Source organism: Fusarium falciforme, chromosome 2 (assembly GCF_026873545.1).
Source record: "Fusarium falciforme chromosome 2, complete sequence".
In the NCBI taxonomy this organism is placed as follows: domain Eukaryota; kingdom Fungi; phylum Ascomycota; class Sordariomycetes; order Hypocreales; family Nectriaceae; genus Fusarium; species Fusarium falciforme.
The window spans coordinates 3,015,919-3,038,945 of record NC_070545.1 but is presented as its reverse complement, the minus strand read 5'-3'; the positions used below and the strand labels follow the sequence as shown (position 1 = coordinate 3,038,945).

The following is a 23,027-nucleotide window of genomic DNA, read 5'->3' as shown; positions in this document are numbered from 1 at the left end:
GAGCAGCACTTGTGTGCCTGGCACTAGCGAGTCGTGAAGATATAGCCTCTCTCAGTAACTCCACAGGCAGAACAAAGGGCTACGTGTAACTTTGGCACTGCCCAGGAAAACAACTTGACTGGTTCCGCCGTGTCCTCGGATGGATCGTTGACTGGCCCTTGAACGGGAGGCTAAATGACGGTTTGTTTCGCGAGTTGACAGGAGTTTAAACTTCTGCAGCTAAGGCATTGTGCAGGTCTAGCCACAGTTGATGCATGTCCCGATTGAATGGGATACGATCGATTTTTCATAATGGCTGTCAAAAGTTGTGGTTGGTTGCACATCATCCACAAAGCGGCCTCTCGGGGCTGTTCGTTCGGTCAGTTGTTTTAGCCAAGAGCCGACACCAATGAATACGCCTCCCCAATTATCAGGCTTTCCCCTTGCATCTATAGTTTCACTGTGACAATGGGAGCTAACGATTGATGCGAGGGACTCTTTTAAACACCAATGCTCATGCTTTTGTTTGGTGTAGGGTACACAGTCCCACATCCTCCCAAGTCCACGTTGACCGACCACCACAAGAGTTCTTAGACACAGTGGATCTTGACTGGTCTTTCAAGCTGCGATTGTTGACTCACGGGTCAAGTCTGAAACTCGCCGCCTCCTCTTGTTCCGGGTCGTGGATATGGTACCAGATGACCACATAGTCCTACTAAACTCCCCTCTTGAACCGCGAACCACAGAACCCTGCACTCAAGCTCGCAACGCTCTCCCTGTTAACCTAGACACGAAGCGCCTTGTAACCAGCCCCAGGCGAGAAGCGTCACAGATACGCGCGGGATACCTCCATGCCGATCGTGATCAGTGCAGGCTCTACGTCCCGGGTTCCGTGGGCGCTAAGAACGGGAATGCCAGACGATCGTCGACACACCATTGACCGTTAGGAGCAAGGCCTCTCGAGGACTGGGGTTCGCTCCACCTCAGATGCTGCCCTGTCAAGTTTCGAGAGGGCTGCTCACAACTACCGAGCCGAGGTGAATTGACGATAGGGCTTGCAAGGGCTCTCGTCAGATGCCACGCGTTCTCGAGGGATAAAGAAGTCGGGTCCCAGCCACAGGTACTGGATCTCGGTTCAAGACGTGGCGGTGCGGGATTGAGTTTCGGTGGTGCCAGGGGTAAAACAGCGCCAGAGGACTTGATGGATGCAAGACCCGCTGTTGCTAACTTGGCGGCAGGGGCAAGCAAAGCAAGTCCGTCGGAAAGTTTTCAAGGGCCTTTTGGCACGGCACAAGCACAAGGCACATCGTGGTGCAACATCGGATGAATCGGGGCCGTCATCGGCGGATGGGGAGGCACCCGGTCGCAGTTTTAGCTGAGTCTGGGACATATAGAGTGATAAAGAGCGGCTGATGGTGTTGGTGATTGTAACGTCAAGTGTCACGATGTGAGAGACAGATAGACAGCCCCCGAGTCTGCGGCTATGGCCTCAACTGTATGCCAAGACAATGGTTGGTGATAAATCACAGAGCCACCAGGCACACTCAACCTTGTGAGACAGCGGCACAAGACTCCAGAGTATCTGAGAGCCGTGCTACGCCGCCCTGCAGCACAAAGCCGTAGCGCAGGAGAGTCCCCAGAGGCACGGACGGATGCCGCTGGTCGTGATAAGCTCAGTGCCGATCCGACCGTTTTGGAACGATCCGCAACCGCTGGGATCCGATGCAAGCAATCCGTCAAGTCCGTTGCAACTCGTCAAAGGCGGGGGCGAACGGCGGCACGGCATGGCAAAGCAGGCGGCGCCAAGGTGAGGGCGGGCTTTCAGCAAAGAGACACAAGAAGGCATTGGACGTGGAGGCTTGGGCTTTATGGCGGCCTGTGTTGCAGAGGCTGGACGGTTGCTGCGATGCCAGCTTGGTCATGCATTTGTCGTCACGATCAAGGTTTGGAGGTTGGAAGCACCAGCCACTGGACGGAGCAGATGTCTTGCATTCCGAGACCCGGTCGAGGGAGACGGGATGCACACGCACATACACGCACGCGAGCAAGCGGCAAGGGAGGGGAGGGCCTATTGTTGTCGTCCCGATCTTGCCGTAAACCGCCTGAATGTTGCGATCCAAAGTCTCGAGGGCCGTGACCCTACGGATACGCAGGCTACGCTTGAGCGGCAACCATGAAACCCTCGACGGCCCCTGCATCCAAGTTTTGGTGCAGCCCATCACGACCGGCCTTCTCCACCCCGGTTGAATCTCAAACGACAACGGGGTAGAATGTGGTTAGCGGGCGAAGAAAGAGTCTGGGTCATCGACTCGAGAGGCGTCGGATTCCTGCCCTTGGCTTTGCAAGGCTGGATTCGAGCTTGAACTGGTCTGGTAGCTTGGACAACACCCTCTTCAGCAAGCAACCACCAAGATGTGTGTGATCCATTCCTGCAGACGTCTGGATGCTGTGACGACGAGTGAGATAAGTTGGGGGCTAACCCACGAGTTTTGACTCTGGTCGTCTGCTCGACTTGACTTTTTCAAATTCGCCTCCTCTGAACCATTCATTGTCCCCCAACCCAAACAAACGTTGAAACGAAACGCTTTTTTCCTCTCTCAAGTTTTTTCATCTCCACCACTCCTGATCCAATCACGGACTCGGTTTCTTGCAGGTCTCCGGCTGGCCTTGTTGGATCAAATCTCCATCCATATCCATCGAGGCCGTCAAATCACACCCACCCCGTCACGGACGCACGCACTGGGGCGCCACAAGCAAGGGCCGGGCGGGCTTGTCTGGAGGACGCATGCCCATTTGCTGGGGGTCAAGCAGGGACACCCTTCATTTCGGGGCCTCCCTCACGACGGGACCTCAGAGGCCTCTGCTGGCTGCTGCACAATTCGCACTACAGAGGCTGCGCTGTACGGGTTTGTACAGCACTATTGGATTCCAGGACCCAGAACAGCCTGGGTCGGTTGGCTCTGGTTCCCCTCCGAGATCTCGCCATTTCCGCACCTTCCTCTCAGCTCAGCTCCGTTCTGTTCTGTGGCATTTCTCTTTCAAAGTTTCCCCTTCTGATTCACCTCGTTTATTGTTTTCCATTCTCCCCGCATTGCTGGACACAATTTCACTGTCGAGTCGGCCGCTCTCTTTGACCAATACTCCCTTCTTAAAAAATACGAGGCTGCCCTTGCTGGACCAGGCCCGCTGTCCTCTTGGGAGTAAGGAAAAAAAAAGGCTCTTATTGCCCCTGACTTATTTTCTCGCCCGTCAGCCGACCTGACCTGACTTGACCTTTGTCCTACCTTGCCTGGCCTTGCCTTACCTTTCACCCCAGCGCCTGATCTGACCGTGACCGCGTCACGTCTCCTCTGCCGCTACTACCACTACCGCCTGTTGTTGTCTCTGTGTAGGGACTCGACCGCCACTGTTTTTGTTGTTTCGATCGCGCCGCGCGCAAAAAGACGGGACTCTTTATCGAATCACGTCGCAGTCCTTGGCCAACTCTCTCTCCACAATCGAGCGTCCTCCTACTGCGTGCTACTGCGGTACCTACAGCGCAGCACTGTAAGGTTAGCCTACGCTGCGCTGCGCCTGGGTTGCCCCTTGTCTCCGCGTTTCTCTTCCCCCCCTTCTCACCCACTGCTCGCTCACCCACTACACGCACGGCGGCGCATCCTCCTCTTCCCATTCCAGACCGTCCGCCCATCCAATTCAATCCTTTTCATCCATCTTACTCTTCTTCTCCCGCTAAAAACCCATCCAACTTTATCCCCGTGGGCTTTGATCCCCCAACTTTAGTCGCTCCTTTCTTCTTTACTGCTTACTACTTCTCCTTCTCCTTGTGCCTCTTTATCTATCACTCCCCTCGAAAGCCAAAACCCCCGACCGTCAGCCGTTATTAAAAACGCCCGCGAGGCTCCTTCGATCGACAGCCGACAGCTTCGCCTGGCCACTTGCAGCGCGCTCGAGCACAGCCTCTTCCAGCCATTCTCGTCGCTTGTCCTTGGCCGAATGCTCCGGTAGCAATCGAGCCCTACCTACGCCCAGCTCGTTAGCCAATCTCCAACCCAAGAAAGCGCCTCTTGACTCCCGACCACCGACCGGCCTCCGCCAACTTGATTACCTCCTCCTTTCCTTATGCCATCGTACTCGGTCACCTCGCCGTCGCTTCAGAAAATGGACCACTCGAGAATGTACGGCGGACGCAAGGGCATCCAGATGAGCAACATCCTCGGCGACCCCTTCGCCCTGGCCACGTTGTCCATTGCCATGGTGCGTCTTTCTGCCGTCAGCTCACTACGAGCGCATCGCTAACGTGTCCAGCTTGCCTGGTGCATCACCTTTGTTGCCTGCATTATCGGACGGATACAACAAACTAACGACTCGCCTTTCCCGACATTCGCCTGGTGGGGATGCATCTACAGTCTGTGCCTGATCGTCGGAGTATTCGTCGTTATTGGAAGCGACTCTGTCCATACCTACCATGTCGCCGTCACCGGTTATCTCGCTGCGGGAATTGTCCTGGTCTCTTCGGGCGTGAACCTGCTCCTGTACTCTGATAGCGGTGCGCGCGAGGCTGCCTCAGCCGGCTTCATCCTGCTGGCCATGGTTATCGTAGGTAGCGTCTCAATTCAATTGAGCGCGCGGCTAACAAACCCCACAGGTTATCTGGACCTTCTACTTCGGATCCAACCCTTCGTCAACCCCCCGAGCCTTCCTCGACTCGTTCGCCCTCGCCAAGGAGTCGACCACAATTCACCGGTCCACGATGAACGGCTACGGTGGTGGCGGCCGCCCTGAGACGTCCAATTCTGTCCAGCCTCCCCAGATGTACACCTCTGCCCAGCTCAACGGCTTCGAGAACCCCTCCCCCGTCGGTGGCGTCTCCCAAGTTGGAGGCCGCGGCTCTGCAGTCCCTCAGAGCTTCACCAACTCGGTCATGCAACCCAAGGCCACAAACTCACCCGGCGCCGACGCCGAGGTTGTACCACCCACCGAGTACCCCTACCGGGCAAAGGCCATCTACAGCTACGAGGCCAACCCAGACGACGCCAACGAGATCTCCTTCTCCAAGCACGAAATCCTCGAAGTCTCGGACGTCAGTGGACGGTGGTGGCAAGCGCGCAAGGAGAATGGCGAGACGGGTATTGCACCCAGCAACTACCTCATCCTGTTATGAGCAACGATCCACGCAAGGATTCACTGGGATACCCGTTCGACGACCGACATCAGGGCCGTCGAGCACCGTCAGACCCACGCACGGGCTGCTCGTTCATTGTTTTGTTTTATAACGTTTTAGAGTCACGACTCCGCGATTTGGTTCAGTACTGGGATGGGAAATATGTTGGATGGAGTATATTTGGGACGAACCCCCCTTTTTGACAAAACGGCCCACGGCGCTTGGCAGTTGACTTCATTCCCTTATTTTATCTTCGAATGTCTCCTTTTTATTGTCCTCATCTCTTGCTTGTCTTCACTTCATTTATTACCCCCTTTTGTGAGTCCATAAGGATTTTGACTCGATCGACTTTACCGACTTTGCAGGCGAAACAACGGCTGTGGCCGCTGGTGGTGCTGTATGAGAAAAAGCCAAATGCGACTGGGGGATCCAAACTTGATGAGGAAATCTCGGGGTCATTGCCCGCGAGTCGACTGGGCTGTGTTTGACGAAGGGGCTGTATTTGTCAATGGAATCTGGAAATGCCAGGTGCAGATATGGGCAGTACCGAGACGAGCTGTAGCTAGAATGAGGAGGGATCACGGTATCCTTTCGCCTTTGGTGAATACGACGACTATTGGAATGAAAGCACTCGAGAGTTGTGTGAATAGGGTTCATCCGGCGGGTCTATGGATCGTAAGGTTTACGCGCGGCAGTCTTGGTAGAAATGGGTATCAAATTCATGTCCCAACTGGGGGATAGCGGGTTTGGATCTCGGGCATCTCCAGCGCCAGGACGGCATCCGTCTGCGAGACTCTGGCCAGCAAGTTTCGGATCAACCTCGACGCTGGCCGGATCGGCGCCGTCTAGCATCTTGACGTGGCCCGCTGTATGCCCGACGCCGATCTCGCTTGCATGTCGATCCGCGCGTCTTTTGGACATGAGCGGTCTCCATCACTAGATCTCGCTCATCTCGTCTCATCCTGGCCGCGTAGATCCCCCTTCCAGCTGGGCACAAGCTTTTCTAGTACTCTGAACATCCTCTCTCTACCCGATCATCACCCCTCGAGCCGCTTCCTCAGCTCCCTCTCCTTCTGCAGGACTTCGAGCTCAAGCCTCTCAACGCCGTATCTCAGCGCCTCCTTCCTCTGCCGAACGGCCCGGGCGCGGAGCCTCTCTTCGGCGGTAAGCTTGCGGCTGCCGGAGCCAGCCCCCCTCTTGGGCTTTGCGTCAAAGTCGTCGTCGGGCCGGGCGAGGCGGCCCTGCTGTAGCTCGGCGCGGGCCTTGAGAGTCTCGATGCGGCGCTCTTGACGCTCGATCTGCGAGTCGGCGCGGGCGAGGAGGAGGGCGATATATGGGCCTATGTCATCGCGGAGGGAGGCTTCTGCGGCGGCGAGGGTTGGTTGGGGGATGAGTTCGTAGTGCTGGAGCGGTGTTAGCATTGCTTGGGCGGAAATTTGGGGGAGGTGGTACTCACGCGGACTGTCTTCAGGACGTTGACAAGGCGGGGAAAGTCAGAGACGCCATTGTCAAGGGTTTCGACTGAGGATTCGAGGAACTTGAGAGATGTGCGGAGGGAGGAGACGCAGTCTGAGTACGTCGCGAGGTTGGCGGCAGCCATCGTGGGGTTGTCGCGGGGTAGAGTCGGTGGGATTCACCAGAAGGTTTGTCGAAGGCGTGAGACAATCCGGTTGGGCTGATTGATGTGCTGATATGTGATTTGCGTGGCTTGAGTCTTCCAGCGACAAGAGAGCGATTCGAGGTTGCGCTGAGGAGTATCGAGGTGGAATTGGTGATTGTTTTGATTCAACTCGTTTAGTCGTGAGTCTCGACGGGCGTGATGATGTCGGTGCACGGGCCAATTGCCAGGGGTTCAGCGCCAAGTGGGTCTCGCTCTTTATTTGGACCTCCTTGAATTTCAACCTTTCTTTGGCCTCTGTTGCTCTCTTTCGACAATCTCTTCCAATTCTGGGCGAATATTATACTTCTATCTCTTTCATATTCCGTGGGGGAAGGAAAACTACATCATGTTTGCATGCTGAGTTAGTATTACATCAATGCCTTGATTGGTATGCTCCCAGATTTCATGTGCCAGCCACGGAGGCGTTGTGAGTGCCGGTTGAGCGATTGTTATATCTACTCCTATAGACCACACTACGGCACGCTTTAGGTTACCGAGCTTCGAATCTGTCGACTAATCTAGACATCCTCGATTTCCCAGGCCTTGTAGCGTATTTATGGTCTTTCAGATAGCTGTAATTACGTGATCGCTACTTTTTGGCACAGCTTGAAATGATGCTGCACTCCGTTCGATGACCAATCTACCCGATAGAGCCATAAGCTTAGCGCCTGTTGGTACTTGGCCTAGTGTTCTTTGATTCTTGTGAAACAAATGATCACTCAAACATGCTTCAGGTTAGCCTTTATCTTTCAAAGACGATATGTATGGAGGTAGGAACTCACATGGCTCTCCAGCAGATTACTGAGGATCGACACCTACTTACTCTTTGGATATCATAATTGCCCGACGGCTCATCTTGTAAATTAATCACCCCATAAAGAATAAGGAGACACTCTACATAACCTTAGATTATTCCTCTCTCTTTTATCTCACCACCTCATCTAAGGCCTCTCTAACTTTTGCATAAACAAATCACGCATAGGAACTGGTACCTGAGGGCTCAGGCATATTCCAGGGTTAACAATGCTGCACACTTGGGAGCGGATACGATTTACTGCCATATCAGTAGGATGAGGAGCTAAAAAAGCCAGAAAAGCCAAAGGGTGAACATCATTATGAAAGTCAAATGGAATAATATTAAACATACAACTAACATACAAAGAAGTACCAGAAGTAAACGAGACTAAAAACCTATACCCTATAAACAGGGGTATATCATTTGGTGTCAAGAGTATCCTGCGGCACTGCCCAGAGTCATCCCTCAACATTCTTTTCAAAGTCCAATCCCCTACTCCTCCGTTGGGACCACGTCCTCGTCCTCCTCTGTCTCCTTTGATCCATCCGCATCCCTCTGAGTTGGGAAGTACCGGAGGAGTCCGTTGGCCTTAAGGAGACTGAATGGAGTCTCGCCAACTGCGTTCTTGGCATTGATGTCGGCGCCATGTTCGAGAAGTGTCATCACCATTTTGACGATGTTGTTGATCCTAGACTTGACATAGACCACGCACAAGAGCCCTAGGTGTTGATATTTGACCTCCGAGGGTACCACTCTGTGAGGTCGCCCGGCGAGCAGTTGGTTTTGGATGATCCGCAGTATGTCGTCCGAGTACTCGAATTCTCCGCCGTATTTAGGAGCTAGCCGTCGCTAACGGCTCTCGTCTGCTAGCCTGGGCGTGATGGAGCATATGCGGTGCAAGAGCATATCTCCTTCGATGGGGTCAACTGCTGGTAAGCCTTGTGCCGTGAGGACATCAACCATCTGGAGCGTGAGGTCCAAGGTTCCAAACTCGAGGTAGTTCTTGCATCGAGAAGGACTAAAAAGCGCGTCGAGACATGATGCCTTGTCGTTGGGATCCCTCATAATACCACAAATAGGGGTGGCTATCTCCACAACCACTTTCATGTCATGGGAGTAGAGGTTGTCGATAGCCCATTTTAGGACGTTCTCGCCCTCAGGAGTGTAAAGGTCGTCAGGGTATTTCATGTGACGGAAGAGTTCCTCGAGCTTGGCGTTGCGACGTTCCCAAGATGTCACTGCAAAGTAGTGACGAAAGGCGGCAAATCCCAGCGCAATTTGGCTAGGTCTGAGCATAAAGAGGTCAAGCGATGTGTATAATTCCTCGTGTTGTTCATGGGCCCGCGGGAAGCCCTGCAAGATACACTGAAGGACGTTGATCGTTGGAGATGATGGGAAGAGTCGGCCAGTTAGACTGACGTCTGTGCCGTTGTCGATGAGAGTCTTGAAGCGCTCTGGCATGATCATGTCGCTGGTGGCAAACATCAAAGGGGTGAACCCGTCCTCATGAAAGGAACGTCCGTCGATGTTGCACGCCTCGAGCAAGTGTGGGCTGATCTGTTGCTTATCCAACCCCATATCACTCGTTTCCCGGACCCAGAGGCTTCTGGTTTTGCAGACGCTAAGGGCGAGAGGGTGCATGTTGGTGTCGTCTGTGAAATTCGCATCTGCTCCGAGGCGGATCAGCTCCTTGATGGTGTGTTGGGTCCCGTCACGTATGGCGATGGTTAGGGGATATGCCTTGTCCACAAGGGGCTCATTCAAGGGGAACCCAGCCTTGACAAATGTTTCAAGGTAACGATATCTGGTCATGTCCCTGAATTGATGTCCCGCTACCACACCGAACCATCGGTTGGCAGCGCCTGGGCTTAGGAGTCGTATGAATGCCTCAGTCGATTCACCGCTCTGGTCCTCGATGCCGACTCGGTCACTCTCAACTAGCAGCTTGACGACTTCCTCGCAGTTGATCGCCAGGGCCAGCTGCAAAGGGCCACCTGTAAAAGTAGTGTTCAGGAGAAAACTTCGACAGTGTTGTCGTCGAGACCGTGCCCCTTTGCTGACCAGAAACTTAACAACGCTGAAGAGTTCTTGTTCACCAGAAGGATCATAGGCCATGCTCTGTGCGAGGATTACCTCGAGTGGTGTATACCGAGTGTTGGCGGGATCATTGATGGCATCAGGGTCTGCTTTCGCTAGCAGCTGGGCAGCCTCGACGGATCGTACATGGCTTAGAGCTGATCGATGCTTGAACAGTCGGTCATCCCAGGGCATGATAGTTCCAGGAACGGCGACCCCTTTCTTCTCGACAACATGGGCACCATGCTCGAGCAGGATTTGCATGACTGCAACACTGTCCGATCTTGTTGCGAGGACGAGCGCTGAGACTTCCTCAAACTTGTGCCCATTCTTTGGATACATGACGTGACGTCGGCTACTGTCGTGTTCGCAAAGAGGTTCAAAATATGGCCAGCCAGTCCTGGCAGAATGACTTGCCCTCGCCTCGGAGGTCTCTCGTGAACCAGGCTTTCCGCAGGTGCAGAAGTAGGTGTGTGGACTGACCCCCCTTTCAAGAATGTACTTGACAAGGTCCACACGGTCGTTTGAGCAAGCCCAGAAGAGTGCGTCGCCTGTATCTGAGGCTATATCTTGTCCAATCATGAGGTCCTTGACGATTCTGTGCAAGAAACGACAGGCATATCCCACCGCTAGGAGGTCCTCGATAGGAAGGTAGGCAACCAAGTGTACCAAGATCTCGTTAGGGCAAGCGATGAGCAGGGACTTGGTCGCCTGCGGGAGACTGGCTTGGGGAGACTGTCAGCGTTTGATTCAACGAGGAGAGTAGATAAGCTTTTGCTTTGATTTACCAGAGACCTGAGGCGCCCCATCGCCTTCGTTTTCGGGGCTTCTCATGAAAACAGATTCCCAAGATGTGCAGCGAAGATATAAGCAGGCTGAGGATAGCGAAAAGTGCGAAAGACGGTTTGGATCGAGCTGAAGACAGTTTGCTTCTAGAGGTGATAGGTAGGTTAGAGAGATAACAATCTGGTGACGTCGGAAGAGGGTATAATAGAACACTTCCAGCCAGACCTATGAAGATATCTTCTCTCTGGACTGGAGCGTTCGATGGAAAGTGATTTAAGGAGAGAATTCTGGAGAGAAACGCAGTGTGATCGGGGGAGGGGATTGGGAGGGGTCAGAGGTGAAGTGGCAGAACCGAAAAGAAAACATCGAGGAATTCTGGCGGGACTAAGCGAGCCCAGATAAGAAACAGTGAGCTCACAGGCTGATGTCAAATTTCTGGCGCCTCCATCAGTGAGCCAGGCTGCTCTGAATCAGGGACAGTAGGACATATCAACCAACTGTTGGCCGACTATTCTCTGACACTGACAATCTGCTATGCCAGACACCTGGGAGTCCGCACTCCCTTTGATACGCATGTAAATGTACACAAGATCGAGTGATCTACATACTTTTGAATTTTTTCAAATATTCGAAATTCCTAACTATGAAGCGTGTGTTGAATGCTGGCAGCATGGAGGTGGCCAGAGCCTCACTAGGTACCTTGCATACAGGAACATGTTGCAGAAAACAACCAAATGCCTTTTAAACTGATTTTGATGTCGTAATTGTTTATCGCATATAGTTCAGCAAACGAAGCTGTGATCCTCGAGAGCAAGATTAGAGGTCCGTTTTCCAACATCCCTGGGCATCCGCTATTTCCACGCACATTGAGACAATTATGCACTTTATCCATATACTATTCTGAAGAGTAAAACAGGCTTTCTCTGAGACTGTGTTTGGCGCGTTGAAATACTGCCTGGGACGCGGTCGCAAAATCAAACAGGCCCATTCAGCAGCTGTTCTTTATTCACGCCTTTACGTCCCGAGAATCTTTCATCACTGAACTGACCAACGCCGGCCATTCAATGCTACATACCCCTCTATATACGATATTAACGGTGCCAATAGCCACAATCAATGTCAAGGATGCCAAAGCGACGAGCCGTGAAAGACGATTGAGGTTGTAAGTCAAGTCACGTGCACTCGCAGCTGGATGACGAAGGCCCCGGAACCGGTCCCACCTAATTCCAGCCCCAGCCTTGATGGTGGGTGGAGACTCGCGACAGGCAGGAGCCTCTTGCGTGAGCCTCGTCACTAAAGTGACCAGCTTCCTTCGACCAAACAAGGCCCCACGACCTCCGATCAATCACATCAACTCCATCCACGAATCTCAGATCTCGTCGCCTCACCACGAGCTTTCTATACCGAATACCTCACCTGTGGATAATACTGCGCGCTCCCCGTCATCATGTCTGAAGGAGCTCTGAAGCCCGAGAAGGACTTCTCCAAGGAGGTCGACCAGCAGCTTCCCGAAGCTGAGAAGCTGGCTGCGGTTGGTGTCCCAGCTCTGCATCGTCAACCGAAGCTTCCACTGACTCCATGCATAGTCCAACAACCTTCAGGGAGCCATTGAGAAGCTCGCTGCGCTTGAAAAGCAGACCCGACAAGTATGTCTTGCGCCCTTGATCCCCATCCCCGCTAACCCAAACGCCAGGCCTCCGATCTTGCGTCGACATCACGAGTATTGATCGCAATCGTCACACTATGCAAAAATGCCGGCGACTGGAGTTTGATGAACGACCAGACCCTGGTCTTGTCCAAGAAGCACAGCCAGCTCAAGCAGGCCATCACCAAGATGGTCCAGACCGTCATGGGCTTCCTCGACGACACCCCCGACCTCAAGACCAAGCTTTCCGTTATCGAGACCCTGCGAACAGTGACAGAGGGCAAGATCTTTGTCGAAGTCGAGCGTGCCCGCGTCACCAAGATCCTCTCCGACATCAAGAAGGAGCAGGGCGAGCTCAAGGCCGCCACCGAGATCCTTTGCGAGCTCCAGGTTGAGACCTTTGGGTCTATGGACAGACGGGAAAAGACCGAGTTCATCCTCGCTCAGGTCGCTCTCTGCATTGAGAGCGAAGATTGGACTCAGGCCGGCATCCTGGGCCGCAAGATCAGCACACGATACCTCGCCCGAAAGCCTAAGAAGACGGCCGAGCAACTCGAGAAGGAGGAGAAAGAACGTGAGAAGAAGAAGGCTCGCGGCGAGGAGGTGCCCGAGGAGAAGCCAGATGACACAACCGACCTGAAGCTGCGATACTACGAGCAACAGATCATCCTTGCCAAGCATGAGGACAAGTACCTTGATGTTTGCAAGCACTACCGACAGGTTTTGGATACAGAGGCGGTTGAGGAGGATTCGGCCAAGCTTCGCCCTGTAAGTTCTTGATGCCCATGTGTGGATTCATTCTCTAACCTCTTCTAGGTCCTGCAGCGCATCATCTACTTTGTCATCCTTGCCCCCTACGACAACGAGCAACACGATCTCCTCCACCGAATTCATAAGGACACCCGCAACACAGAAGTTCCCCCTGAGGCTGAGCTTCTCCGACTCTTTACTGTCCACGAGTTGATGCGATGGCCAGAGATTGCTAAGAGATTTGGCCCCCACCTGTGCAGTACGGATGTCTTTGATGTGCAGCCCGGTCAATCCTCAGACGAGAAGGCGCACCAGCGATGGCAAGATCTCCGAAAGCGAGTCATTGAGCACAATGTCCGCGTCATTGCCAAGTACTACACCCGCATCCAGATGGGACGCCTCACCCAACTGCTCGACTTGGCTGAGGATGAGACGGAAAAGTACATCAGCGAGCTGGTCACCTCCAAGACCGTGTACGCCAAGATCGACCGACCTGCGCGAATCGTCAGCTTCGCAAAGCCTCGGGATGCTGATGACATTCTGAACGAGTGGAGTCACAACATGAAGAGCTTGCTGGGACTCCTGGAGAGAATCGATCATCTCATCACCAAAGAGGAGATGATGGCACGAATCCAGCCGGCCAAATAAGAACTCGGAGTCAGGATAGAGCGGTTTACAATTCATGACGGTTTGGGTGGTCTGTAATTATAAGGTTAGATAGGCCTCGGGATGAGGATATGTAACATGGCACTTGATGCATGAGTCTATCCGTTTGTCTATTGCAGTCTATGGTCTGGCGTAATTTTATCATGATGTCTACAAGTCTGCTTTAAGCTCCTTCTCTTCAGCATGTTGCTTAATGAAGCCAGCCAGGGGCATTCCCCATTCCTTGTTGACAGGTACATGGTGACCTCCGGGGTGAACCATGACCAGGGGCTCCTCGCAACGGTCCACGAGAGCCTGACTGCGGCTCTCATCCACAACTGTGTCGAGACTGCCAAGGTAGTGCAAGGTAGGGGTCCTGATCTTGGGCTCGAAGCAGAACTGGAGGGAGTCGGGTGTTGCCCAGAAGCCAGAGTAGAAGACACCAAACTTGACAGGCTTGCCGTCGTTGGCTTCTCTCAATCCTCTTGCCCAGTCACCCTCCTTGCCCTCTGGTAGTGGCCGCTCCGGCTCTAGTGCTGCAGCAACAAGAGCGGCCATAGCACCGCCCTGGCTGAAGCCACCCACAGCGTCAATACCGCCCGCCTCACGGATCGCCTCAGCAACAGTCGCCATGCCCTCATCCAGAAGACGATAGTTGCCCGTGGCCTCGTCCTTGCGCCACCAGGCCCAGGTATCGGGCTGGTAGTCCTCGGAAGGGGGCTCCTCTGGTGGTTGGTAGCCTGGGATGTCCTCCGCGCTCAGACGGTTGGGAGCGGTGGCATAGATGAGGACTGGGAGGAGGGAGACAGGGTTGAGAAGCTTGACGAGGAGCTTCTCAAGGGCGCGTGTCTTGGCGCGGAAGAGAGCACCAGATTGTGTGAAGCCTAAGATTGTGAGTACATGGTCAAGGAAAGTGAGTGTGAATGTCCAGGGTAGTGTGCCGTCAAAGACGAGCTAAACGACCAGGGAGGTTCTATGTAAGCGGAATAACACTCACCGTGAAGCATCAAAATCTTGACCTCCTTCTTAGCCCCCTTGCCGTTGGGCTTTTGCTGTTTTGCCCCATTGGGTCCCGACGTGGCCGTCATTGTCGATAAGCAAACTCGTACAGGAAAAGCTGAAAGACGTCTAGTCGCAATAGGTCTAGTGATGGAGAAAACTCCAAAAAGCAGACGCATCTATATGTTATATGTCTAAGTTTGACAAGACGTTGCAAGGGGGCTTCGCCGTGTGAGTCGACGGGGAATGAGCGATAGCGATGATTTGTCAGGATGAGATTTATCCAGTCCTTTCAAGGTTCCTATCTCGGGCCGCTACACGACTCGGATCACGTTTGATCCCCACCAAAAGTGAACCGTGGTTAAGGGTCTTTCGGATATAGTTTTTGACTACAATGCGGCTCAACGGACTATTTTGAGTACATACTACCTAGTTTGATTTGCTGTTGAGATATGCAAGCTGGAGTATTGCGTGAAAGGAAATAGACGTCTTGGGGTCAGATAACTGATACATGACTCCTCCACTGCCAGACGCCATGCGGAAATACGTCACCAATTTGCACGTAAACAAAGCTGTATAGTTAGAAATCATGGGCCAATTGAGGCATTGAACCACCTGGGATATCCGTGATTCAATCATCTGGCAAGTTCGGACCTTCGGAGCAACGCGTTCACCATCCCAATTGCACCCATCACATCCGGCACCCGTATATATCGTTCGATAGGTCAATTAAGCCCCTTTTGCGACTCTATGATACAATCCCATCTCATCTCATGGACCCTGGCCTCGCTCTCGAGCGGATCGTTCATGCAGTGCTTTGACGAAATCCCATCTCCTTCAAACCGTTCGGACTTAGTGACCACCAGTCTTGGCGTTGGGGTTGCGGGGGTCGTTCTTGAACTCGGCGGCTAATGTTCTTGTCAGTCGTCGCATTCTGAGGGGATTCCATTCCATTGGGGGCCGTACAGTTCATCATGGCGTTCTGGGCAGAGTTGACACCGTAGGCAATGACAACACCTGTATCCTGAATCAATTGCTGTTCCAAAACTCATCGAGGCATCAATCGGAGTCGGGCGCGCGGGGAAAGACTCGTCGAGGGGTCCGTTTCGTCGGGCGAGCTGCGCAAATTCACGTACCGGCAGCGAAGAAAGGCCAGTAAGGCTTCACTATTCGGGGGTCAGCGGAATCGCACGGGCGAGGGGGAACGAGTCGCAATTGGACGCACAGAAGGGAGCGTTGAACTTCTTGAGGGGCTGAACACCGAGCCAAGACATGATGACGGATTCGTGGGTATCGTGGGAGGTTGAGGTTCGGGTTGATGGGAGTTTCGGCAAGGTGCTGCTTTGAGATTGATTGAGAGTATTGAGAACGAGCCTTTTTCCGAACGGCAGACCCAACAAGCTCCGAGCGGGTTCTGCCGAAGCCGAGCCCGGAACGTTTTCTGGGTGCCTGGTTGTGCGCCTTAGATTCGAGGCATCTAGATCAGGGGATGGAGGCTAAGGGTACGTACCTCCAAGGCGGGGCCATGCGAGCTGCTCCCCACCCCGGCAACCGCAGAAACCAATGCACCGAACCCCGCGTTTCCAAGGGACGCTAAGCATTCACACGTGATGGCAACCCTGCAGGTGACATCATCGGGAATAGAGCTCCAGCTCCATCAAGCTCCCAAGCTTTAAGAAGGGGAGGATACGTACTCGAGTCACACTCAACTCAAACCTTCCCGCCCAGTCTTGTCACTTTCTTGTCTCATCAAATCAGCCTATTCTCTCTCCCCTTGTCTTTTTGTCTGTGCGACACACTCAACCACTCGTCATCACCTCAAACAAACAAACGCCCGTACCCAGAAAGTGCGGGGTGATTATACTGTACATTCCTGGCACGGTAACCCGAGGCCGTTCCGTCCCTCCAACTCCTAACCATCCATCCAATCCGTCCCCCGGCTTCTGTTAAAAACCCTTTTTTTGCAAGGGCAAGCTCGAAAAATACTGTGCCTTCCCGCTCCTGCTGTGCCCTCCAGAAACTCTTGGGTTGCCACCAATTGTTACCCTGACGCCAACAAACCAGCTGCTGCCGCTACCTTGTCTTCTGCTTCTGCTTCTGCCTCCCGCCATCTTGAAACTCCATCTTCGGTCCATTTTCCTCCTTTGAGCATCTTCCCCCGTCTTCTCGTTCGATTTAAGATCTTCCAAAACCAACGTCGGCCTTTTTGACGTTGACACCATTTGAGAGATCGTCATTCTTCTTCCTCCAACTGCGCCCGTGTCATCTTTGCCAGACACGCGTTGCGCCTCCGCTCTTCATACTTTACCCGTACATTCCAAACCCTCAACATCCAAGATGCTGAGTCGCCAATTCGCACGCGCCGCCGCCGTCACCTCGCGTGCTGGCCTGCGAGCTCTCAGCTCAACTGCCGCTCGTCTGGATGCCCACACGCCTTCCATGGGAGACGTCAACCCCTCACGCGCCGCCGTGGACACGTTCAACCAGAAGCAGAAGGCATTCCGCGAGCACCTGGTCGAGGCACAGAAGGAGCGAGAAGCCAGTGAGTTGTCTGCCCACCCGCGGCCTGCTAACGTTCCGTTCGCCAAGCCGGACGAGGGCTTACAGAAGGACGATGCAGGACGAACCGCAGAGGTCAAGGAGCCAGAGCCCTCCCGCAAGGCGGGGCCTCTGACGAACCTCATCTACGGCACAAAGGAGGGTCGCGAGCTTGACGCCCAGCTCGAGGCGAGCTTCAGTCAAGTTCTGGCCCGTGGCAAGTATGTCCACTCGATCGTCTTCCACGAGGTCAAGCCCGAAAAGGTGGACGAGTATGTCGACCTCGTGGGACACTGGTACCCCAAGATGGCCAACGCCCCCGAGAACAAGGTGCATCTCGTCGGAAGCTGGAGGACAGAAGTCGGCGACTGCGACACGTTTGGTATGCATCTCCCAATTCCTCCCATCTTCAAGAGCCGAGGTGCTGACTGAATGCGCGGGGTAACAGTTCACATCTGGGAATATCAAAAGTACGAGGGCTACCACCAGTCCCGACACTCCATCACACACCACCCCGAATTCGCCGAGTTCGATCGCAAGCTCAAAGGCATGATCAACTCCAAGAACATCTCGCTGATGCAGGAGTTTTCCTTCTGGCCGACCACCCCTCCACGACAGCTCGGTGGCGTCTTTGAGCTGCGGTCTTACACACTGCACCCCGGCAACCTGCTCGAGTGGGAGACGCACTGGCGACGAGGCCTCAAGGCCCGCCGCGAGGTCATGGAGGGCGTGGGTGCTTGGTTCGTCCAGGTTGGCGACCTCAACACTGTGCATCACCTGTGGCAGTTTGCCAACCTCGAGGAGCGCCGCGCTCGCCGCGAGCAGAGCTGGCAGGTCGAGGGCTGGAGCGACACTGTCCACAAGACGGTTCCTCTGATCCAGAGCATGAAGTCGCGGATCCTCATTCCCATGCCTTGGTCTCCTGTGGCCTAGACGCCCTGTTTGCGGCTGCTGGCACGCTCCTGATGGAGTGTCTCAGCCAATGGAGCTTCGTCATGTCGAATCGGACCCGGGCGACTCGACAATGTCTTCTTGCACGAGATTAGAGGTCATATTGTTCATGTTCTATGCATAATTCCTTTGTATTGTCATTAATGTGTGTTTCTACGGACTTAGCGGAGGGGCGACGGAACCGGACCATGAATTGCATCCATGTACAGGTGTCATCTACAGTTCTACAGATTCAGTCAGATCAGATCAAATCAAATGGAACTTGAAATCCAGACAATCATGCCCAACGAATAAATTGGTGCCGATTCCAAATGCCCATCAAGGAAGCTCAACAGTGAGCTACAGGGGTCACAGTAGCCACTTTTACCACAACGCCAGGGTATCCAATCAATTTACATGCAAGCCTGCTCACATGGCCTCCCCCTCAATGTCAATGTTCCTACGAGTCGACGCTGAGGACCTCTGACAGATTCCTCCGCGCCTGGCCGAGCATGTGACTTAGGAAGCCAAGCTTGGAGTGCAGGGAGATGAGGCTCGGATCTGCACTTTCGACGCGCACCTTTTCCCGGACATAGACTTCCTGCACATCCTTGCTCTCCGCGTCGGCTGCCGACGATCTAGGCTCTGGGGTATGGCGCGCACTGCCCCGCTTGGAGCCCCCGGCACCGCTCCCCATGGTATTGTACCGGAAAACGGTGTCCATCTCGTCGTGTTCCAGACGACGGAAGGTGCCGATGGCAAGGCCGAGCTTAGTTCCAAAATGGACGGGTGCATCCGCGGGTTCTAGAGCACGCAGCCAGAGCACGATGCAGCTCTCCTGCAGGCCGAGATAAAAGCTGAGGTTGGGCCCCGGGGAGGGCTCAAAGTGGTACGGCGGACATGAGCACGTCTGCCAAGCAGGGTCGGCATCTGTCAGAGGGGGACCCTTGAGGAGTGCCGCCGAGTCGGAGAGGGAGTCTGCGAGGATGGCGAGTGTGGAGGAGAGGGAGCGGGCGTCCTGCGGCTTGGACAGGGTGATGGAGAGGAGATCGATGGATTGGTTTAGGTACGCATTTAGCGAATCGAGGGCCTGGATGTGAATGACGTCGGACTGGGAGAGCGACAGCGTCTGGGCGGGTATCGTTCGAAGCTGGAGATGGAGATGCTGGGGGGCTCAAAACGTCAGCTTGCAGGAAACGAGGCTGAAAGGTGTGGGGAACAAATAGGCTGTTCTTACCCCTTTGACGATGCGAGTGCCGACGCGGGTGAGCGTGCCCTTTACTTTTTCGTTGCGATGTGTGCTCATGACGAGGGTGCTGCCCGGGTCGATGGGCGCGAGGAGCGCATAGCAGTCCTCGAGGCCATGCTTGAGATCGCGACAGATCTGCAGCGTCTCCTCGACGATCCAGTCCAGCTCGCGCGCCTTTTCAAGATAGATCAGCATGATGTGTGCTTCCTGTCCTGCGCCTCGTGATCTTTTTCCCTCTTGCGCTTTCTTATTTCCTCGTCATCGTACCTGGGTCTCGGCGGCTTTAAGCCTGAGCTCGTCGGGGGAGACGGGAGGCCAGATTGCAATCGACATGATGGATGGACGGCGCCTAGTATGAAGTGCCTGAGTAGGCAGCCATGAGATCGGGGGAGGGGGACAAGCGGCGGTCGTTCGGGACGAGGTTTCGGTGGAGTGATTGCTTGATGGTGAGCGAGTTGGAGATGGAGGAATATCCCGAAATGGACTGAGCTTGGATGGAGCTCCAAATTCCCATCGAGTGACGTTTGGTAGCGGGCCGTTGGTGCAGTAGCGCAGGGGCATCAAGGCAGCTGCGCCACAGCAATTGTGGCGCTCAGAATGAGAGAGGGCTTGCAGTTAGAATTGGGACACGAGAGAGATGTCAAGGGTAGCTAGGGTTTAAAGAGATTAAGTTATTATCATTGAGATTTATCTATTTACTTTGTAGATTTAGCATGATAGATTTGCTCAACCATGATGGTTGCGCAGCCAGGTATTCGAGAGTGGGGTGGAGCAAACTTTCAACCTCCAAACTGTGAGAACCTCAACTCATCCTCTCTCACTCAAAAACACTTCGAAGGCGCGCATCAATAGTCTCCTCTTAGGCAACAGGCGAATCATACAGTCAGACGCGAGGAGTCAATCATTGAGATTTCCTCAAGTCGCTGAATGCCGATCCGCTGAACCATCTTCCAAAATCTCGTCTGCCTACGGTCCTAGGCAGCACGCGCCCAAGGCAAAATCGACATCATGGCCTCAAAAGAGACTAGCAAGGCTTCAAAGAAGACGTATGGGACTTTGGAAAAGCTACCTTCTATCACAACGGGTATGAATTACTACCGTATCTTACAAACCTATGACTAACTTGCCCAGGTGCCCGTGTCGAGAAACGCCCCCTTACCAGGCGTCAACCACCAGCATCATCCAAATCCCGTATCATCTACGTGTCTTCAAAGACGCCCTTCATGTCTGTTGTCAAGCGTGCCCGCAAGCAGCTCGACGCTTCTCTACAGACCGCCAACGCGGCCCCCAAGCACGCGTCGGTACACTCCCGTATTGAGGCTCTTAAGCGCGCCGGCGGGTCTGATGCCGACAGTGCCGAAGTAAAAGTCATGGGCACAGGACGAGCGGTTAAGAAGACCCTCGCCGTCGCCAGCTGGTTTGAACAGGAGGGCGACTGTGAGGTTGAGATCAGGACCGGAACGGTTGGAGCCGTGGACGACGTGGTGGTGGAGGGGGATGAAGAGGACGAGAGCCGCTTGAGGAAGCTAAGCTATCTCGAGGTCTCGATTAAACTCAAGTGAGTTTCCGCGGATATATTTGGAAGGTTACAGATATGAGGTGTGTCGCGTGCCGATGTAGCAGTGAGTGCACATCCCCCCTTTACTTGACTTCGCTGACTGACTACGTATTTAGGCGCCATCAAAGGAAGCCGAGTCGGAATGCGCGGATATGTAACTTGGCCCACCAGAATATCGCGCTGACGGTATCGACACTGTTATGGCCTCAGTCAGCATCAAGGACGTATCCGTGGATAGGACGGACCGCCGGTAGTCCGGAAGATCCGAGTCAAGGTGCTGATATGAATAATCGACATCCGAAGGTGTTCGGTGTATGGATATGTCATGGAGGCTTCGGTATGGGTCTGCTAAATCATGGGGGCGGCCCTTAACACCGGTTGGTTCATGGTGGTCATTGGGAACGACGACGAGTATGAGGACCATTCTCTGCTTGGCTCAATCAGACCTCCTTCCTTGCTAGGCAGTTGGGTGCCAGCATCCTCGGAGTTTCGTCCGTCCACGGTCGAAAGCCAGCGGCACAATGTGGACCATCATTATGGAGTTGCAATCCAGCTTCGCGCTGAGTGTAATATTGACCAGAGCAATCGTTCCATCGTGAACCCAAACATTAAATAAACCAACAAAAAAAAAAGATTATCACCCAACATTCCCTTGACCGCTGTGCGCCGCTTAATGCACCGTCCATTTCATTCCTTGTCCTGTCCATTTGCCGGCCGGTCAAAGCTGACGCGGGTTTTGTCAACACCAACAACTCCAGGCTCCAGGATCCAGCCAGACCAGGATCCTATGCAATGCTAATCGACCAAAGTTTTTCAAAAAGGCTCGCTTAAATCGTTCATGTCACGCGGTACGCACTGCAGGCATCGTTAGTATACGAGTCATCGTGGCCACGGAGCGACTTACTCAATAACAAGGTGCTCGCCACGCCAGGCACCACTGGCTACCCACAGGCCGCAGTTGACAATCTCGGCATATCTCTTGTCCGAGGTCTTGAATGTCGCAAACATGCGGAATCCGTAGCGGCGTGGGTCAATGTCCTTGGGGGCGCGAGGGCTCAGCAAGGTGTCGAGGATATCTGAGGGACCAGAGAGAGAACCACGCGTGCGCATTTCAAGGCTTGTTGTTTCAGTCAGCATATAGACACTCGGCGAGATAGATACAATACACTTACACCGCCGGTTGCTCATCACTCGTCTGAATGACAAAAGCACCCTCTACAAGCCTCATGGGGCGAAAGCCGCGCGCCTGGCCGAGATCATAACCGCCTGCCTACACGACCCACACAGAGAATCCTCACCAGTCAGCCATGAATTGGACAGAAGCGTGCAGAATCAAATCGTTAATGAGGGTAAGAAAAATGGAGAAACTCACAATGACGCGGCCGTGGCCAAACGAGCCGGACCACACTCCGGCGGCGACTGTCGTGATCTCCTTGGTGTTGCCAGAGTCGACGTGGACGGGTTCCTGGTTTAGACGGACGGCGATGCGAAAGTCAAAGTCGAGGGCCGGCATGGGAAAGGCGAGACCAGGGCAGGGAAAGTGGTTGAGAGATCGTTGACAGGCCTCTTCAACAGTTCTAAAACAAACCAGAGCAGAGTCAGTAAAAAGGGTTATTGATGATCGTCTCATATATCGGCAACTTTGACTTACTTGCCGGGTCCCTCTCGGCACTCCCTCTCGGCCTGGACTCTATACAGCAAACCCCCGTCATTGAAACATCCGCTCCCGCTCCCGCTGCCAGATGTCCCGACGCTGGTTCCCGGGCCGCAGTTGAAGGCGGGCGACGGGCTGGTTGGCGCGGCGCAAACCTTCTGAGGGCTCGAGAGTGGGTGTATCGTGGTATCCCACTCGGCGTTGGCGTGGGCGGGCGCGCCCTGAGGGTGACAGGGCGAGGGTGGGAGGAACGGGGCCGAGTTGGGCATGCATGTCGACTCGGAGACGTCGGTGGGCGCGGTGCTCGTGGGTAATGAGAAGGACAGTGTATCGGTTTCGGTAGCCATGATTTGATGCGGGTGATGTTCGTGTAAGAGACCTGAAGCTGTAGACGCTCTCGGCTGTCTTGTAATGTCCTTCAGTGGTCGGGTATTCGCGGGCTCAGGATATCATCGAGTTATCGTCGGGTGATGTATAAATAAGTTGAATTTGATTGATCGGCCGAAATGTCGCTTCCTTATATCAATCGGGTTCTGATGGCGGCTCCCGTCCAAGTCGGAAGGCGGGCTTTATAAGAATCGAGACGTTGTGTAAGCGGCGG

At 54.0% G+C, this 23,027-nt stretch overlaps 9 protein-coding genes across 9 annotated transcripts; 4 read left to right on the top strand and 5 right to left on the bottom strand.

Annotated features, from left to right (window-relative positions):
- Positions 1-4,098: 4,098 nt before the first annotated feature.
- Positions 4,099-5,140, top strand: NCS54_00287600 (High osmolarity signaling protein SHO1; the record flags this gene model as incomplete). The annotated part of the gene is made up of 3 exons (XM_053148464.1): positions 4,099-4,233; positions 4,285-4,575; positions 4,625-5,140. The coding sequence occupies 3 exons, from the start codon at positions 4,099-4,101 to the stop codon at positions 5,138-5,140; spliced, it is 942 nt and encodes a 313-aa protein (XP_053004439.1).
- Positions 5,141-6,177: 1,037 nt separating this feature from the next.
- On the bottom strand, positions 6,178-6,740 carry NCS54_00287500 (DASH complex subunit SPC19; the record flags this gene model as incomplete). Its single annotated transcript, XM_053148463.1, has 2 exons — positions 6,178-6,543; positions 6,597-6,740. 2 exons carry the CDS (start codon positions 6,738-6,740, stop codon positions 6,178-6,180), a joined length of 510 nt encoding a protein of 169 aa, XP_053004438.1.
- Positions 6,741-11,905: 5,165 nt separating this feature from the next.
- On the top strand, positions 11,906-13,501 carry NCS54_00287400 (Hypothetical protein; the record flags this gene model as incomplete). The annotated part of the gene is made up of 4 exons (XM_053148462.1): positions 11,906-11,989; positions 12,045-12,104; positions 12,152-12,871; positions 12,920-13,501. 4 exons carry the CDS (start codon positions 11,906-11,908, stop codon positions 13,499-13,501), a joined length of 1,446 nt encoding a protein of 481 aa, XP_053004437.1.
- Positions 13,502-13,669: 168 nt separating this feature from the next.
- Positions 13,670-14,676, bottom strand: NCS54_00287300 (Hypothetical protein; the record flags this gene model as incomplete). Its single annotated transcript, XM_053148461.1, has 2 exons — positions 13,670-14,382; positions 14,496-14,676. The coding sequence occupies 2 exons, from the start codon at positions 14,674-14,676 to the stop codon at positions 13,670-13,672; spliced, it is 894 nt and encodes a 297-aa protein (XP_053004436.1).
- Positions 14,677-15,349: 673 nt separating this feature from the next.
- On the bottom strand, positions 15,350-15,900 carry NCS54_00287200 (Hypothetical protein; the record flags this gene model as incomplete). Its single annotated transcript, XM_053148460.1, has 4 exons — positions 15,723-15,900; positions 15,634-15,663; positions 15,464-15,514; positions 15,350-15,405 (listed from the first exon to the last, which is right to left on the bottom strand). The coding sequence occupies exons 1-4, from the start codon at positions 15,769-15,771 to the stop codon at positions 15,350-15,352; spliced, it is 186 nt and encodes a 61-aa protein (XP_053004435.1). The 5' UTR covers positions 15,772-15,900.
- Positions 15,901-16,834: 934 nt separating this feature from the next.
- Positions 16,835-17,968, top strand: NCS54_00287100 (Hypothetical protein; the record flags this gene model as incomplete). Its single annotated transcript, XM_053148459.1, has 2 exons — positions 16,835-17,417; positions 17,484-17,968. 2 exons carry the CDS (start codon positions 16,835-16,837, stop codon positions 17,966-17,968), a joined length of 1,068 nt encoding a protein of 355 aa, XP_053004434.1.
- Positions 17,969-18,425: 457 nt separating this feature from the next.
- Positions 18,426-19,547, bottom strand: NCS54_00287000 (Hypothetical protein; the record flags this gene model as incomplete). Its single annotated transcript, XM_053148458.1, has 3 exons — positions 18,426-19,130; positions 19,203-19,388; positions 19,482-19,547. 3 exons carry the CDS (start codon positions 19,545-19,547, stop codon positions 18,426-18,428), a joined length of 957 nt encoding a protein of 318 aa, XP_053004433.1.
- A 675-nt stretch (positions 19,548-20,222) lies between these two features.
- On the top strand, positions 20,223-20,776 carry NCS54_00286900 (Hypothetical protein; the record flags this gene model as incomplete). Its single annotated transcript, XM_053148457.1, has 2 exons — positions 20,223-20,298; positions 20,346-20,776. The coding sequence occupies 2 exons, from the start codon at positions 20,223-20,225 to the stop codon at positions 20,774-20,776; spliced, it is 507 nt and encodes a 168-aa protein (XP_053004432.1).
- Positions 20,777-21,608: 832 nt separating this feature from the next.
- NCS54_00286800 (Hypothetical protein) lies at positions 21,609-22,773 on the bottom strand (the record flags this gene model as incomplete). The annotated part of the gene is made up of 5 exons (XM_053148456.1): positions 21,609-21,627; positions 21,677-21,889; positions 21,945-22,042; positions 22,145-22,349; positions 22,424-22,773. 5 exons carry the CDS (start codon positions 22,771-22,773, stop codon positions 21,609-21,611), a joined length of 885 nt encoding a protein of 294 aa, XP_053004431.1.
- Between the last annotated feature and the right edge of the window lie 254 nt (positions 22,774-23,027).